The sequence below is a fragment of the Ceratosolen solmsi genome, unplaced genomic scaffold (assembly GCF_000503995.2).
Source record: "Ceratosolen solmsi marchali unplaced genomic scaffold, CerSol_1.0 scaffold7, whole genome shotgun sequence".
NCBI lineage: Eukaryota > Metazoa > Arthropoda > Insecta > Hymenoptera > Agaonidae > Ceratosolen > Ceratosolen solmsi.
The window spans coordinates 17,078,693-17,097,700 of NW_011948413.1; the positions used below are offsets into that span (position 1 = coordinate 17,078,693).

Genomic DNA, 19,008 nt, shown 5'->3' on the forward strand with positions numbered 1-19,008 from the left:
TAACGCCCCCCCCCCCCCAACCGACCGTCCACCCACCCACCCAACTCCCAGCCAGCCCCCTACCGTCAAACCCCAACCCCCAACCGACAGTTTCGCGCTCCCAACGGCGACGATACTGAATCGAAAAAAGTTTTACCTGTTTTACTTTTTCTCCTCGTCCGGAATCCACGCTCTTCTCCAATCCCAATTGAGGCTTCTTTCTTTTCTTTACTCTTTCTTTTATTTCCGTCCTTGTACAGAGCTACGCGCGCGCCGACGATGATCAGCCCATCCATTTACGATCTCGGTCTCTTGATAGGGCAATCGGCATTGGATAGGATGACAAAGAAAAAGAAAAAATGTTAACTCGCCAGTCGTATAAATTAAGGAACTTTTATTAGCGGTGATTCTCCCTCCACTGTTTTTTCATTTTGCTACATTAAAGTAATTCCACTTTCACGCGAACTCCACTTGCTTTGATAAAAGCTATTATGGTTGGAAAAATAAAAATGCTCAAGCCGTTTGTTTATGTTTTGATAATGGGGGATTGCTTTAAACTGTTTCGTGTATAGCGAAAGAAATTTACGTTTATTCGAGTCCAGATAAGAAAATAAGATCGCAGTATTTATCTATTTACGATGATTTGTAAGAATTATTAAAAAGAGGCGATTTAAAAATCTAATAATAAATCCACGAGGCAATTCGATTAGAATGACAATTATAAATCATATCTTAATTCTCGACTACTAAATATCGAAAAATCAAAGTAGTAAATTTATAATCGAGTTTAAACTTATTACATAGTCGTTACTTAGTTATAATAACTTAAACATTATTGACTACTAAAAAATATGTTTCTATATAAAAGGTTATGAATCGATGTAAATTTGTCGGTATGTTAATTTTCAAATTAATTACCGTACAATTACAATCTATATCAATGGACAATTTAATTTATGAATACCTATACTACATTTTCACCGTAATAGCATTTAAAAATAATTTAATGTATTAGTAATTTCCATACCTCATTAATTAAATAATGAATACAAAGTTAATAATTACATTAATGGGAAGTGATTTACTTATTGACCAAAATTCATCTTTGTTAAATGTAAAATTCCTAGCTATTCCTTATAATCACATGCCATGGACAAATATTGACTAAAGTAAAATTTCACCGCATATGAAGTGAATTATTGATGTCTATACACAAACTGGTTAAAAGCCAGGAAAATATTTAAAACTCTACGTTAATATTATGATAGGGAAGACATTAATTGTCGTAATTTAAATAATAAAATATCACGAAAGAATATTTTTTACTCATTTTTAAATAATATATCGTATTTAACACTAAAAGAAAATATTATTTTACACACTAATTTATTAAACATTATTATTATTTTCTTTTTTTTTTTTTTTTTTTTTATTTAAATAAAAATTTATCTATTTTATTCTATTAAATTAAATAGCTCTTTTATTAAATCAAAAGGTCGATAAAAAAAAAAAATTTTTTTAATATTAATAACTTTCATATTATCTCTATATTAAATATAATACGCCGAACATTGGCGTAAATATGAATCTTAACATTTTTTCAATTTTACCTTATTGTATGTACTATATTATTTTTCTCATATTTTTCGTAGTTTTATTTTAAATTAGAAAACTGATTTCAGAAAAGGTATTTTAATAAGACTCGTAACAAGTTCATAGGTATAAGGTAGATACTTATTATTTAACATCAGGTATACTGTACATAAGATTTCTTTTTTGCCTTACAAATATTATATAAAATTACATGCAATCACGATAGAACATTCGTAGATTCGCATTTACACACAGTTTTACACACTTACGATCGTTTCATTGTCAGGCGGTTTCGTGTTTTTTTTTTCTTCTTTTTTTTAAATAAAATTTATCAAATTCGGACTCAACAAGCAACCTATATATAATTATAAATGTCCATGTCACCGAAATGATAATCCTTTTTATATTCTTATTCTCTTTAACCTTTTGTCAATTACCAATGAAAAAAGGAGAAATATATTAGGAAAATGATACACTAAAATGCAGCTTTAAATTACAACGAATGCCAGTAAAAAATGAAAATAAGTAAATTAGTAATAATAATAATAATAATAATAATAATAATAATAATAATAATAGTAATTATAATTATAGTGTACACATAGTCACCGAGGGTAAAAAAAAAGTAAAAAGAATCGAGTGGCAGACCAACTTATGATTAAATCGCTCAAAACGAAGACGACTCGTGGAAAGCGAAATATATATTGCTCCAATAAATGTATACGTGTATAAAAAAAAAAAAAAAAAAAAAAAAATATCGAATATTACTACAATTGGAGAGTTTAATTCTCTATTTTGTATCATATGTAAATGTTCTCACTCGCATATATTTTTGCTATTTGATTTCGTTTATAAGCTTAGATGCCTACGAATATTTTTTAAATCATAGAAGCGCGTTACGCAGCACAAACGACTACCATGTCTAATAATATAATTGAAATGGAAGATTTTATTTTTATGTTTAAGCGAGTTAATCATTATATCACCTTTGTATTTTTGTTAACTCGCATCTTTAAATCTTACTAACTTAAATTTTTCGTTCATTCCCTTTCAACTTCTGTATGCGATCATTTGTGTTATTATATAATAGAAAAATAACAAAGATATCTTATACATGCTTAGATTTAAATTAAGATACAAATGAAAAGAGCATATATCTTAATTTCCTCGTTGGTTACTAATTCATCATTTTTATCACTCAATCGTTCATTATCCTTTCGCTTAATTTATTTCTGAGGCAGTGGATACAAGATCAAATCAATTGCGATCTCTCGTAACATTTATCTTTTATGCTTTAATTTTCAACAAAATTAATAAAGACTGAATTATAAATGTTATCGTATTATTAATAATAAATATATAGGAATAAAGTGAAATATAATAATAAAAAATTAATTTTTTCTACAAAGAATTATTGAACTCATTGATTAGTAATAAACTATGTTTTTATTTTTCGTATATATAAAATAAAATTTATTTTCGTTAACCCATCAATACTTTATCAATGATCTGTGAAATAATAATAGTTCGAGAAATCTCCATCTAAACGAAAATACTATAATTTCATTAAGAAGTATTCAAAATACTTTTTAATCTAGTAGAATAATTTAAGAAATAAATCTGTCTTCGTCAAAAATCGAAATTAATCTGTATAGTGTAAATCCGCTCCCCCAGCTCTTGTGTATCTCTTTCTATCCAGAATATTCTGTCATATGCAGTTACCTCAATATTTATATTAATTTACATTATGAAAAAAAAATGTACGGATATTCATTCGCTCGCAACAGTCCATATTTCTCATGTAACTTGAAACAAGCCTATAGTAGGTAAAAAGAGAAGACAAACTTTACTAGAAAAATCGGTGACTCGTTAGAAATAAGTTTCCACGCTCATTGCTAAAAGCTACACAAGAAAACCATAATGGCCAAGTTATGCTAAACTTGAATTTCTAATTATTTTTTAACATAAAAAAAATATTATCTTACGCTTATGTGCACCTAAGCTTTTCAAAGACAATGAGTGACATATTCGGAGTGTATATACAATTTTACATTTCAAATATAAATAATTAATTTTATAATTTTATTTTTATTATATTAAACTTTATAATACATTTTTCATTAAATTTAAGAATTTTACTGAAATAAATAAATTCGATTAAAAATAATAATTTTGAATATAAGCTACTTTTTATTTTAATAATAAATATATGAAAATTACATCCATACTTGCCATAAATATTACTCTAAATATAAAAGATAGCAAAATTCAGAAATCAGTATATTCGAATAATACTAAAAATACACTTATTTGAGTGAATCATATAATTAATTATAATTATTATATGTTACTTGATTCAAATTACTATATCTATACAAATATAAAAATAAAATTCAATCATATACTTGCAATCTTAGCATCATTCGAACATAAAATGTGGATACCATGTAGTCACACATTTTCCAAACAATATGTGAGAAATTAAATCAGAAACCAAATGACATTTTATACTTAAATATTCATCGCAAAAAAAATTTTATTGAGTTAAATGTAGCTAGATTCCAACGTGTATGTAACCAAAATTATAAAATGAAAATCAGCCCCTTTAAACATAATTAAAAATGTACTAATTTTAATATAATTTATCATATAATAAATTAAGAATAGAAATTCTACTGACCAAAATTAAAATAACTTTGAACAAAGTTAAAAATGAAACAATGTTTTAATATTTTGAAAGCTTCATTTGGAATTTAGTAAATTATGTTTACAATTAAATAGTTAAATTATCTTAATGCTTTATTAAGAATTATATAACACCAAAGTACATATTAAAAACAAAAAGATACATCAATATGTAGTTTATAATAGGAATGAAAAATTGTTGATTTTGAAAAATATTACATTATAAAACTGAATTCAGAATATATATTAAAAACTTCCATTTTAAAAATCCATAACTATTGAATAAATTATTATAGCTTTGGTCACGTACATATAAGAAATATTTGCTATAAAAAAAGATATTTTATGATATATTTTCTAATAATATCTAATTTCAAATGCTTTAAGATCTAATATGTGCAATTCGCAAATATTTGAATTGGCGATCAATGTTGAGATTTGTATTTTTAAAATATTTTCTCTGAATATTAATAAACTATAAAGCAATCACAAATATCGATAACGATTCAGAAATTGACGTATTTATAGTAATTCACATAAATCTGTAAAACATTTTCATTTTAATTTTTTATGATAATTTTGACAAGAAAATTGAAATATACGACTTTTAAAAAGTAATTCAACTTTTTATTACATTTCTATTACATTCCAGTTATATAAAATATTTTTAAAATAATATGGATAACATGTAAACAATGTAAGAAATAAAATTAAAACGAAAAATTGCGTGATATTTAATGATTTAATAGCTATTAAAAATTGGTACGATTAAAGAATAAAATAAAATTGTTCATTTACAGGAATCTCGTAATCAAAATCTGAATCGTTAATGATCACGAGTTTCTCATACCTAATATTGTCATGAAGATTTTTTTCCTATCATTCTAATATTTTATCATTTTGTATCACACTTATTTGAGTCACGACCCGACAACAACGCAAACATAGAAAACTTCCGCATCTGAAAAATTGCAGTACAGTTATGTTTTAATCGTGTATTATAAGAAAATCTGATTTTAAGAAAATATTAAGCCGTATAACTAACGAAATTGCAATACCATTCAAAAAATTAAATATTTGATTTCGAATAATGGTTGTTTTATTTCTGGATTCTGCACGAATTGATAATTTTCTTACGTAGAAGTATTTCTAAGTTAGTGACAGAGTAACAGAAGCGTATGCGTTTGATGTCAGACTGAATGATTGAAAAGTGCCGAAAAATCAAGACTTTTTTGTATATTTTATTTATACGCATATATATCACATAGTATGTTTAAAAAAATATACAGACATTTTGTTGCTTTAAAAGTTCGCCCCGCACAGAATGCAGTCAGTCGATCATCTTTGCTTTTTACCTGTTTCTTATATCTTTGCGCTTTTTATATTATACAGAATCGTTGTAAAACGATAACATATGGAAGAGCCTTACGGTTTTCTTAAATGTGTAAAATTTATGATTAACCTGTTTAAATAAAAAAGAGCAGGATAAAATTTTGAATAAAAAATAATATTCGCCAAGGATATCTTTCGTCATTTTACAATAACTCAGTCCCGTTTGTATTTCTTTCTTTCTTTTGTAGTAAGTATTTGAGTTTTTCTAGAGGTACATTTTATTTATTTTAAATGTTCGCTTACGTACAATTACTGCACGACGACAAACATGTCTTAAGTCTGAGTGAATAACGAATCACTCACTTCTTAATTCATACAAAGAACTATTGTATTCTATCCATTGAATACATTTCTTTTTATTCGTTCAAAATACAAACTCTTGCAAACACGCGACCACATGTCCATCGTTGAAGGATTCATCGAACAAAAGTATCGATATTTTCATCTCAAAAATTATAGAATTTTCTTCTTTTTTTTTACATTTTTTGTACATACCACAGGACTTAGATGCATCGTTTGCAAGATGTTATTTTTTATTTTTCATTCATATTTTCGTTCGCTCAACTCTACTTATATAATAACTTCTTAGGGATCTTAGACGTCATGGTTACGTTTACTCACACTTAAAAAAAAAAAAAATAAAATAAAAACATAACAAATTCTTTATAAGCTCGAGAGAAAAATAGATAAGATCCCAATAAGTCACAACATTTCCTTATACAATCATACTCATTCTCTTATAACTGTGTAATATTTTTCTTAACTTTTACACCTGATTTCAAAGAAAACATAAGAGAACCATCGAGCATTAAAAAAGCCGCCAATCTCTTGCTTCTTCAAACACTAAAAAAGTTGTCTACCCGACTTAAAAAAACATTAACATTAAACTTTATACAGTATACATGCCGAAGTATATATCAATTAAAAATTTTAACTTGCGCGTCGTTCAACTAATTTCTGTCGAAACGCAACGCGTAAAACAGGAACGTATTTTTTTTTTTTTTTTTTTTTTTTTTTTTTTTTTTTTGATCGCAACATTATTAACCTTTAAATAAACTTAATTTATTAATTAATTAACTGATTAATTAGTAGTAACAAAATGCGTAACCCTTTTTACATTATCATGATTGATTACTGCTTCAGTGAGAAATACAAACTATTTTTAAATAACGGACAAAATTTCTTTTACCCCAGAAAACAAATCTTGCAATAATTTGTCGTCAAAATTGATCAGACTGAAGACAAAATGCAATAAGTAATAACAAAAATCTTTGTCTAAACGTTGATGTACTAAATGAAAAATAACCATCGATCAATGAAAAATACGAGATCGACTTATAATCTCGACAAAAATAAGAATACAGAATGGGAGTAAGAACTAGGAATAAGATAAATAAAAAACTATTACTTATTGCAAATTTGTAACCTAGAAAGTAGTGTTTATATTTTGTAAGACACTATTTTTAATTAACGATAAAATATAAAATAATTATTAGTATTCACTAGATGTAAAACTAATTAAAAGTGAATAAAATTTATTATTTTAAAATTAAAATTAAATTATACTTTTGTTAATATAATAAATTATTTTAAGAGCGGCATAATTATTATAAATAGTTTATAATTCCAACTTCATTCAGTAATTGAAAAAAAAAAAAATTAAAGGTAGTATCACTTCATGAATTATTATTATTTAAGGATTATAAAATAATTATTATATAAATACATTCATAAATAAAAGCGTTATACTTATTCTTATTCCATATTCTAAATCCTATTTCTTATTCTGATGTTTATGTCAAGATGCTTAACGCATGGAAATTTTTGAGATTATGATTTAAAAAATCAATCAGTTCTGCGCCCTGTGAGTGGTTTCTCTTATGTCTATATTATACGATATACTTAAAAAGAAAAGTATATAATAAATATACAAAAACGCTTACGTGCGCGCAAGGGTTTCTTTTATACAAGGGGGAACGAATTGCAAGATAAATTCAGGGAATAACGCGCTAAAAATTGATTCACAGAGCTGTACGATTGCTTCGCAATTAGGTTGATCCTTAATTAACGAAAAATCAATAGTAGAAATATAAATCTTGGTAACGTCATTCGCAAAAAATCGCAACAATACACTAGTAACAGATTAATTATGTACACGTAAGATATTTTGGTTTATCGTCTATCTCTTTATAAACCTTCATTTACGCTTTGAGTACATTACCTCAATCGCTCTTCCTATTTCTTTCTTTCTTCATTTTTACATAAGAGATACTAGACAGAAAAACGCCCATTCAAAATAAAAAGAGAAAATTTTCTTTGAAAAAAAAAAAAAAAGAACAGGACATCTAACATGGGTTGCAGTGTTATTATTCTCTCCCACATTCATTCTTACACACTCGTACATCTCTTGATTCTAAGCGAATTATGTCGATTCGCTTTATTAATTCATAAATATCTTACTCTCTTACATTTATCTATATCAAGAGTAGAATTTTCACATCGTCACAAGAGTCACAGAGTGTTAATTTTTTTTTTTTTATTATTTAAAGGCGGATCCCTAAAACTGGAAAAACGTAGACGAAGCGACACACCGACGAAAGGCTTTTCTTTTAACATTTGTTTGTCGTGTACCCACTCACATGCAGATGACAGTCTTTAACGAGGAATGCATTCTAGGAAGATGAGAATCGACATAATATTGTATTCTTCGATGCTATGTATATATGTATGCATAAGTATAACTATCTTTTCCGTTATTCTTACAGCGCATTCGAAATATTAGACTGTCAGTGAGAGAAGACAAGTTGACCAAGTTTACATTTGATATACTTAACTATGAACATTGTACGCTGGAAGAACATTAACTCCAGAAATTCAGAAAGAGCTATTTTTGTAAATGAAATAGCTGATCGGTAAATAGATTGGCTCTCTTTCAAAGGCAAGACGTATTGTGTATATTCGCCATTGATCATACCATTACCATATCTTCATCTACGTTAATAATAGTCGGGAAACTACTATCCGCTGAACTTTGCCTTTGAATTGGTTTCTTTCTAACGAGTCCGTCTATAACAAAAATAACTGATTTAATGATATAATGATATTTAAGAAATGTGCAAGACTTATTTACAGAACATCATTATTTTTATGAGAAAATAATAGTGGATAAAATGTAGAGTAGAAATAAATATAAAATGTCTTTTCTACTAAAAGAAAATACAATAAATTTTGAAATCAAAGAGGTGAGAATCTAATTTTTCTAAATAATAAAATTACTCACCAGCAGAGGGCAAGAGATCGTCGAGCGAACCATCATCAAGATCCGTCGCAGATAGCAAGAGGTCGGCTTGGTAAAGTCGACGTTAAAAGTGCCTTTTCCTTCTGGATCTCTTGGATGTGTCCAACCAGCGCTTCCTCCTCATCCTCCCGGTCCCTCTCCGGATCCGTGGTAGTGCTGTTGCTCCCTCTGCCCGCGACGACACCCGATAAGGTCGTGCTGAGCTCCTCGGGGCTGAAGATCTTTGACGACCTGAGACTCGACAGCCGGTAAGTTGCGGAGTGGCAAGCCGAATCCAAGGTGTTGATGTCGGCGAGGGTCGTCTTCACGATGCGCAACTTCTCTTGGACGATAGTTTCAACGCACTTCGTTTGACGGCCAACATCCTGCAGCGAATCCTGGGCAGGCAGGGTGCGATTGGTGCGCAGTATGCATGGAGCGAACACTATTGCGAGGGCCGACGGCGACATGCGATTGTCAAGCTCGTGCAACGCCACGCGAGCCAAGTGGACGATCAATCGCTCCATGAGGTCGAAGTTTGGCTTGGGTAGCTTTTTCAGGATGGCGAAGAGAGTGCTAATTTTCAATGGAATTTCATATTTATTACATAATGCGTTGATATAATACGCTACATGCACACCTGTATTTTCATAATTAATTTTATTTACATCGTAGGAAAAATATTTGACTCTTTTAAAATATTCTCTATCCGAATTTCATCTGTTCAATACAATGTTATTAATGCAATTGTACAATATAATAAGAATATGGTAAAATTTTAAGAGAGAGAGGTCGTTCTTGATTGTCCAAAAAATAATTTCATTGATGGATTGGGTATGTCATTAGAAAAATCATTAAAATTATATGAGAACGGGACAGTAATGTTACCTAATTCGATCCTGGGGTTCGGTTAAACTGGCCGCGTGAAGAAAATCATCGTAGTATTCGAAAGTAAGCAGCGGCTCGGGCATATCTCTAAAAAAACTTTTGAGCACAGCCGCTAAAACGTGCACCTGATAATTCTCAAAGTCCACTCTTTCTAGATCTCCTTCGTCCATTTTAACCTTGAGCTCCTTCACTTTCGAGCTCACACCACTTTTGCGGTATATACCCTCGGTATAAAGGCCATGCATCTCGATTGTAGTTATTAACCTATCGACGACGAGTGGTACTTTGCCATCGCCGCAGTCCAATTTGTAAAGCGGGACGCCAAAAACTTTGCGCGAATTTGCATCGTGTAGAACGCCATCCTTGCCGCACTCGGCCGATGCTCTTGTGTAGCACTTCTTGTGACAAGTCAGTTTACAATCTAGAATTGAAGATGGAAAGGAAAGGATTTATTAATCGACTAATTGCATTAATTATGCTGGTGGAGGCGAAATTTTAGCCATTTATTTTTACAATTAATTTTAAAGCAATGAATTTGTATGTAGAAATTTATTACTCATTGGTAATTCAGCGTCACTTATGTACCATATGTTAATACGAAATTTTTAAACTTACACGACCACAATAATATCAAAGTATCAAAAGTTTAAAGTAATAAATGTACTGTAACAAGAAAAATTTGAATTTATTACACAAGATTAAAATGTGCTCATTGTACAATTATGTAAAATTATAATAGTTGTTATAATTTTAATGGGCGTATATTTTTGGCAGTAAAAAATTGTTTATCCTCGCAAGTTTTAATTTTATGCCTCTTTCTTTTTATATCCAATAAACGTCAGTTTGAATTGGTTTCTGATTGGTAATAAAGTTACCACTTATGGGAGAAATGCTTGAGCGAAAACTCACTTTGACAAATAAGTCCTCGTTCAATGGGCCACATAAAGAAAGATGTGCACACTTCACAAGCCGTTGGAATATTAATAATCGTCAGCTGGAACATATGATTCCCATGCTTGATTGGCTCCTCCTGCTTCCTCTTCTCTTTTTTCTCCTTCTTTCGTTTGCTTTTGCTTTGCTTCTCCATTGATTCAGTCTTTGCTAATGCCATAAATTCATTCATGAAGCCCCTGAAAGCATTCACACCCATCGTTAATGGGAAATCTTCCTTCAAGTTCTCCTGTTTACAAACGGTTTCCATAACATGTAGGAAATTTGCTATAAGATCCGTATATTTGATGTTGCCCTCGATGCCTTGCTGTATAGCTACGCTATAAGTTATCACGAGATCGTCCTTGAATTTTCTCAACGCTTGCTTAAACACTCGGTCAACTTCGCTGGGTGGCTTTTTCCCATCGTCTTGGCCGTCCATAATATATATTTTCTTGGTAATAAAGTCTTGCATCAGTGCTAATTCCTTCGCATCCGAGATAATTTTATCGGTACTATCTGAGAAGGCCGATGTTCCTGTAAGACTGAATTTGGACACGACAGCTTGTTTTACTTGATCGTACGGCGTCCTCGGTGGTTTTCTCTTATTTCGTCGATTCGGCGTATTAGCTGGTATACAAGGCATTTTCAAAACCCCACCATTTTGAATACATTTCACATGAAAAGGCTGCTTGCAGTCAATACACTTGTAACCCTACATTTAAATTAACATTCAAGCTTACAACTTCTTTATTATATTTATTAATTATGTGCAGCAAATGCAGGTAGAGTAAGTAATATCTAATAAAACTGGGTAACATTCATACGAGTAAAATATGATATTGATCATAGTTAATTTTTATCAAACATAGAAAGATAAAGAACATTGAAATTATATTGGAAATATATTAGTGAGCTAATTTTAATTTTTCATTAAAATAAATAGTTCAATTTTCCTAAAGCATATTTTTAAAAAATTCGAACTTTTTTCAAATTTACTTTAACATTTAGATTTTTAACCAATATTTTCCGAATAAACGATTGAACTATTATGCTTAAGAATCTATTGAATGAGATATTGTATAATGCGCTTTATTGCCTCTCCATGGGTTAACTTAACATTGCCAGTGTAAGTGAGTGAATGTACATAAAAATAATTAACCTGAGTAACAAAAGCGTCCATCTTTTCGTGACAGCAGACACACACGTCATCCTTAGAGAACCTAGCAATCTTCCTAAACTGATGTCCCGCGAGTATAAACAAATTCCCTTTCCACTCTAGGAGATTCATTCCGGGCGCCGGTTTTAGCTCATTCGGACTTGTTTCTACATTGCCCTTATCATCACCGAGTCCCGAAACTTTGGTTGCAGGATCCGAATTTCGACGGCGCAGCTCCATAGTGGTAATAGCATTTGAGCGAACACGTTTGATACCGGCAGACTGAGCCTTAAAGTGAGGATCCTTCTTATTGACAGGCCAATCCGTAACAGAGCGTGAGACTACCTCGTGCTTTTTATCATCTTTGCGAGACCAAACATTTGTCTTGGCAAGATCGCTCTCTTTGATAGTGCCTAGAAGGACATTGCGAACTTCGGTTGTATCTTCATTCACAGACTCGCCCATTGAGCGGCATTGCAATTCACGAGAAGGTCTATTGCGTCGGGCACTTCTTACCTAAAATCAACAATATACATGTCTATACTATTTTTATTTTAATACTATACATACTACCTAATAATAACGAGTTAGACTTATATTATTATTAATAATAGAGTTAAAACGTAACGTAACGTAATAAAAAATTGCAAAACTAAAAAATAATAAGAAGAAGAAAAGGAAAGACAGAGCAACATTAAGTTGATTACATAACAATTAAAAATTAAGAAATATTGATAATTTGAGCCTCTCTTGATTTGTAAAAAAAATAAATAGTTAATTATTTAATATCATAACACTTATAAAATAAGTTTAAAATTAAAACTATATCTATTGTTGCTCAATTGCTTTACTTTAATGTCAATCTAAATAGGATTAGAAATTAATTTGCGTTAGGATTGAAAAAGTATTGTGTAACAAATTTTATGAAAATAGATTATCGTCATCGGAACGATATTTCATTCACACTTTCATTCATGGTAATAATTATTAATAATCCTCTTTGGCCTCAATTTTTAACGTTCTCGCGTTATAATACACAATAGCAAAACAGCAAAATACAAATAGTTTAGATGATACAGCTGTGTGTTGGACTAGTAAGACAGCGTTATAAAAATAAACTGCACGCCCTAACGTGCCAAAAATACTCGAGAGTTTAATGTCATTCATATGTAGTTGTACCACTTAATGCTTGTTTATTATTTATAAGAAGCGATGAAAAATACGCAAACATCGCGCGCAATATAGAAAATCCTTACCGGGACATCGGGCTCGGATTTTTGTGGACTCAACGCTGCTTTTGGTACTGTCACGGTTACGCTACTACTATCAGCAATGCTCGCATCACCCTCGGAATTCTGTCTTCTCAAATAATTATAATCCTTCGGCTCCTTCGTGTATGCCTGCTCGCGCTTCAACAAACTTGAACTCGTGCTCACGTTCTCCTCGCTGACCCTCCTCTGCTCCCTCCTCGTGGGGCTGTCGATCTTCACCGTGGACGTAATCGACGTCTTATTCAGTCTCTCAAGCCTGTTGAGCCTTTCCTGCTCCAGTAAGCCCTCGCTCAGATTTCTATGCTGCGTGACATTAGGCGACCGCGTAATCGTCGGCTTATGCGGTACTTGCAAAGGGTATTCCGGCACCCCGTATTCCGGCCGTTTGCGCCAGATGTCCGAGTTGGGACTGTACGTCTGGTGATACTTGATGTCCCGAGGACTCGAGAACGATGGGGCACTTGCGTTAAACACGGGCGGCGCACTGTGCACCGCACTCGGTGTTTCCGCATCGGTCTCGCCGTCGCTGTAGCCGGTCGACGAGCTGTCGGTGCGCCGGCTAACCGAGGACAGGCGGCTCGTCGTCGAAGTCGTGTGGACGCTCGACTGATGCTCGATACTACTCGAACCTCCGACGCTGCTGACGTTGCTGCCGACACCTCCGCCACCGCGTCGGAAACGCGTGCTCGGGATCGGCTTTGCATTGGCATTGTCGTGCGAATGCTGAGACTCTGACGACTCCACCGATACCTGAGATTCATAACTCAATAAACTCGCGAGGCTCTCTAAACTGCCCTTGCGCTGATGTTGCTCACTGGTGGTCGTGGTGGTAGTACTCATGCTACTCGTATTGTTGGCATCCGGTGATGGATAGGTTTCGGTGTTGAGTGGAATTTTCGTTGACGCAGGCGTATCGTTCGAAATGCGTCGATTGAGAATAATTTTGCGCTTCGAGAGTGATATGCCAGTTTCCGGAGACGATTCGTAAGGACTGCAATTGTCATTTCTGTAAGTAATTTTAAGCAATTTTCTCTATTACGATTAGAATACGTTCTTGTTGAGCCTCGTGAGAAAGCGAACTGACACGTAAAAAATCTACATACAACATTCGAAATATAGACTGTATGTGCATTGATAAATTGGAAATTAAATTACATTAAATACCAGTAAATGCGAGTATACCTTATGTGAGTTATTCGATTATTAAGTTCCAGTCGTGATGGTAAATTACTTTCAACGGAGCCAGAAGAATTGGATTCTTGACCAAATGATCTACCGTAAGAGCAAAAACGGTTAACAAACTATAGACTTGATACTTAATTTCATTAAATATACTTTAAAACTCATTAAGTAATTTAGAATTTATTATTAATAATTACTATCGTTATAGGATTATTATTGATATTGATTATTTATTATTATTAATAACGATTATTATTATTTTTTTATTATTTATTATTATTCATGATTTCTGTTGAATTTCTAGACGAAAATAAACTTTTAAGAACAAAAATCGAAGGACTTGAATATTTATATATATTTTGATTAAAAAGCGCCTTTTAAGCCTTATAAGAGAGAGAGAGAGAGAGAGAGAGAGAGAGAGAGAGAGAGAGAGAGAAGATAATAATAAGATGTAATTGCGCTACTCACTCTCGTTGTTCCTTAACAGACATTCCTCGTTTCTTTTTCTTTAATTCGGTCAAGGCTCTCCTCACATTATTCCCTCTAACACAAGCCTGGAATATTATTACAGCTGATCTAAATTTTTTGTACCACTTCTGTTGCTTATACGCCCTCCATGCGGACTGTATGTGAATAGCGGCATCGATTCTTGTCCTCAAGGACCTCGCAAGTCGCTGAGCAGTCACCATACGCCAGAACGCCTGTATGAGAACAGCGGCATTCTTCAGCCTTAGGAATTTTCGTCTCTCGAGACAGGCTCTGAACCATTTTTGTATCGTAGTTATGCTCGTAATGATCTGCTGATGCAATTCAATGTCCAGTTTGATCTTCTCGGATTCGCGTAAGAAGACCTTCGTCGTGCCTAATTGGTAATTGTCTCGATTGAGATTCAACGTCAAGAGGAAATCGCGGACGTCGGTTTGTGTACTGAGAAGGCCCTTGGGTAAAAGCATTCGATAAAGTTGAATGAATTCCTCATAGGTGAGACGGACGTTGAAGCCAGCCTGACGGATTCGTACGGTCTCCAGCATTCCAGTATACCTGTCAGGTCAATAATTATCATTTTTAATAATGATTTGACAGAATTTTCTACGATAATTATCGATTTTACAATTTCATTACTGAATTCAATAAATTAAGTTTCACTTAAGATTTCATTCTAATAAAATAAGTTCCCTAGTTACTTGTTTACCATAATTTAAAAGATAAATTAATTAATATATAAATAACTAGAAGGTGCACCTGAGCTGACGCTGAACCGTCTCTTCGTCAAATTCATTGGGCACCTTATTAGCATTGCTCTTGATACACCTGATGAAGAAGGGATTAGCCTGATTTAAAGTATCCATCAAACTGTGCAGACTCTGCTGAAATTGCGCTGACACCGTCATCGGCTGCTTCCTTGCTTTACCTGGCCCAGTGCCATAGCTCTGCGTCCTCCCAGCCAATGTTTTTACCGTCTGAAGATTCTTTAGGCCCTTCTTGCCGCGCTCCCGTGGTCGGAATGACTTGTTTTTCCTGCATGACAAAACATCGGCAAGCGTACGAGTTAGTTGTAATTCTTTCTATCTTCATATTGTTCAGCGTACGTGAGATCTTTCACCCCGCATTAATTAATAGAATATTCAGAGAAAACTTTTATGTAAGCATAGCCCTTTTAAAGTAAAGAATTTTTCTTTTTTTGTTCGATACATAGTTGAAAATAATTGTCAAAATCAATTTACGAGAAAATCTCTCATACTAAAGAATATTTATTAAAGCGTTGATGTGAACGATGCATTATTTGTGTGTGATAAAATTGACGGATCAGACGCCGTAAAACTTGTGAAAATATATAGAGATAAGCTTTATTCTTCAAAAGTGTTTTCTTATTTTTTCTTTTTTAATCTGTAAGGTAAGCACTTATGTTTGTTTCAAAATAATTCAATTTTCGATTCTTATTATACTCTAAACAATTATATAAATATTTTACATTTTATTAAAAATTTTAATTCAAACATATAATAACGATATGTTGAAATTAAGGTTTCCAATTAAAAAATTTATATCAAAAGAACTATCGTAATATTTGATAATAATTTATAATAATTGAATTAAATTTTTTAGAAGTCTCATTCATAATCAAATCACAAATAATGCAATAATAATTTTCAACTGTGTAAGCAATATTTTTCAATACCTTTAAAGTCATTCTTGCAAAAAAATTATAAAAATTTTGCACGTAACTGTGGAAAAACTAAGTTTCTTTGCATAAGTATATAAATATAAAGCCCAGTAATGATATATATATATATATATATATATATATATATATATATATATACATACATACATATATACATATATACATATACATATATATTTACAACCATTTACTCTAAATTTGATATTTAATGAAAATCTATATAAAGTAAAGGAAAAAAATCTGTATAAAAATTTTACAGTTCATTTAGTATAAAGCATGCAATAGGTATAAAGATGTCAACATTATAATTAGCGGCATTTATCAAGCAAATTGACTCATCTGTATCTCTGAGTTAATTTACTCGAAAATATATAAGATGAATGGTAGTTTTCATGCACGATATTTTTATTGTAATGAATTAAAGCTAAGTAACGTTTTAAACGAAGCAATGGAAATCGAATGAATGAGCAGATATAATGAATGAGTCGTCAAAAAGAATTAGATGACGATGACTATGCCGATGACATGTACATATGAGAGCATGAACTATTTTATATATTGCGTAGCGTGGATAAGATAAATTCGAAAGGGATTGGAGTGTATTTTGTGTAAATGCGAACTACAGTGTAAAAAAATCGACGCTATAAGAAAACCTTTACTACTAATCAGGGATGGGAAATTTATTAATTACTTTTTATTTAGACAATTTTTTTATCGCTAACATATTTTTACAATGATATGTGCACACTTTCATTAAATAACCAGTCGAATGAGAAAATTGTGTTGAATAATTATAATTTTTTTTTTTTTTTTTTTTTTTTTTTTTTTTTTTTTTTTTTAATCGAAAATATTAATTTAACGAATTTGTGCAAATAACGTGGTAAGTAATAAAAATTATTAAAAATTCAAATTATAATATAGTTCCTCGTGAAAAATTAATTGCTTTAATCAAGTAATTAAATCTGAGGTATATTGCATAATTTACGTAATAAATTAACCGATCCCTGCTACGAGCCTAATTCGTTAACACGTATAAGATATTATACCCTTCTACTAATCCATTGCCTACGTAAATGCAAAGTTAAAAAAAAAAAACGCCCTTCACCCTCCATAACCAAGACTGTGCCTTGCTAAATGGATGCTTTTATACTGCCAGTAGATAATAGAAATAGTGAAAGCTCCTATTTTTAATTTCATTTAACGCGTGTGTAGCTTTTAATCTTATTATTAAGTCTAAACTCAGTTTTTATATAAAAAGTGCCCTACAATGGAAACCCGCCAAATCAAGTAAAGAATATAAATAAACAAACAGCAATACGAAAAATCATAATTGTAAAGTAAATAAATACAATAAATAATGAGAATGAAATTTAAATCACAAATAATAATAATTTCAATACTATGCAATATATAGTACTTCGTATTTTACATTCAATATGATCTTAACTTGGCGAATTTATCGATGAGTAATCATACTTTTAGGTACGCTCGAATCATTTTTCCTCAACGCTAATCCATTATGAATTCATTAAATTTATTTCAATTTTATTATAATTTTTTTGATAGCATATTAATTGTATTTGATGCGTGGGACTTTTGGAATTTTTAAATTAACGTTAGCCCATTACGTTTCAAGGAACCCAAAGCTCTTCGGAATTATCTAAATATTCGTTTTTATCACAGACCACAAAGTCGTTATTTGGTTGAATAAATTCAGTTTGATCGTAGCCCACAATTACATTGATTAGATTAATTATAACGGAAGTAATGTTTAGATAGTAATGCAATGCCAAAACAATTCGTAAGAGAAATTGATTGAAAGCAATAACAAACTTAACTCGAAATTAAAATTTCTCAGAGCGAAAAATTGCACCCATTAAAAAATACTTATCCAAGGAACGATAAAAAACGTTCGGGCATACCAAAAAGTCGTACCAAAATAACACGGAGGCGGCACAATCTTTACATACATGACAATTTGATTGGCCCGCTCCATGACGCTCGCTTCGTCTTTTGGCAGAACTCTCGAATCGAGCTTGCTCTGTCTATTTCTACCGGAGCCCAGCTGATCATGATCTCTGGCCACCCTTAGCGCGCCCTTGCCTACAGCTCCGCTCGCTTGATTAACATTTCGAAACTGCGGCCACGACAGGCGATTGTTGTTGTTGTTGTTGTTGTTGTTGTTGTTGTTATGGTGATGATGATGGTGATGGTGGTGGTGGTGGTGATGATGATTATTGTTGTTAATGCTGTCGTTGTTTTGTGTAATGGCACCAGTGCAACTCGTTGGGCTCGCAGCAACCTGGCACACGCGCTGCTGCTTCTGATAGCTCGGGCGGTTGTGTTTGTGCGAACTGGAAAAATGACGCTCTCATGCTTAGACGAGAAGACCCTGCTGATGCGCATTTGATGCCTGATCGTTCAAAACCTCTCCCTCCCAAAGGACACGTTACTAATTCGTAGATGA

At 31.8% G+C, this 19,008-nt stretch overlaps 1 protein-coding gene across 1 annotated transcript in view; it reads right to left on the minus strand.

Moving 5' to 3' along the window:
- Positions 1–7,990: 7,990 nt before the first annotated feature.
- LOC105367568 (unconventional myosin-IXb) overlaps positions 7,991–19,008 on the minus strand; it is a 17,419-nt gene continuing 6,401 nt past the window's right edge. Inside the window, 11 exon segments of the mRNA XM_011506328.1 lie at positions 7,991–8,715; positions 8,930–8,994; positions 8,996–9,502; positions 9,815–10,235; positions 10,724–11,459; positions 11,907–12,419; positions 13,160–14,180; positions 14,357–14,446; positions 14,825–15,397; positions 15,599–15,874; positions 18,512–18,895. Of these exon segments, the coding sequence (XP_011504630.1) occupies positions 8,618–8,715; positions 8,930–8,994; positions 8,996–9,502; positions 9,815–10,235; positions 10,724–11,459; positions 11,907–12,419; positions 13,160–14,180; positions 14,357–14,446; positions 14,825–15,397; positions 15,599–15,874; positions 18,512–18,895 (4,684 nt within the window). The 3' untranslated portion in view covers positions 7,991–8,617.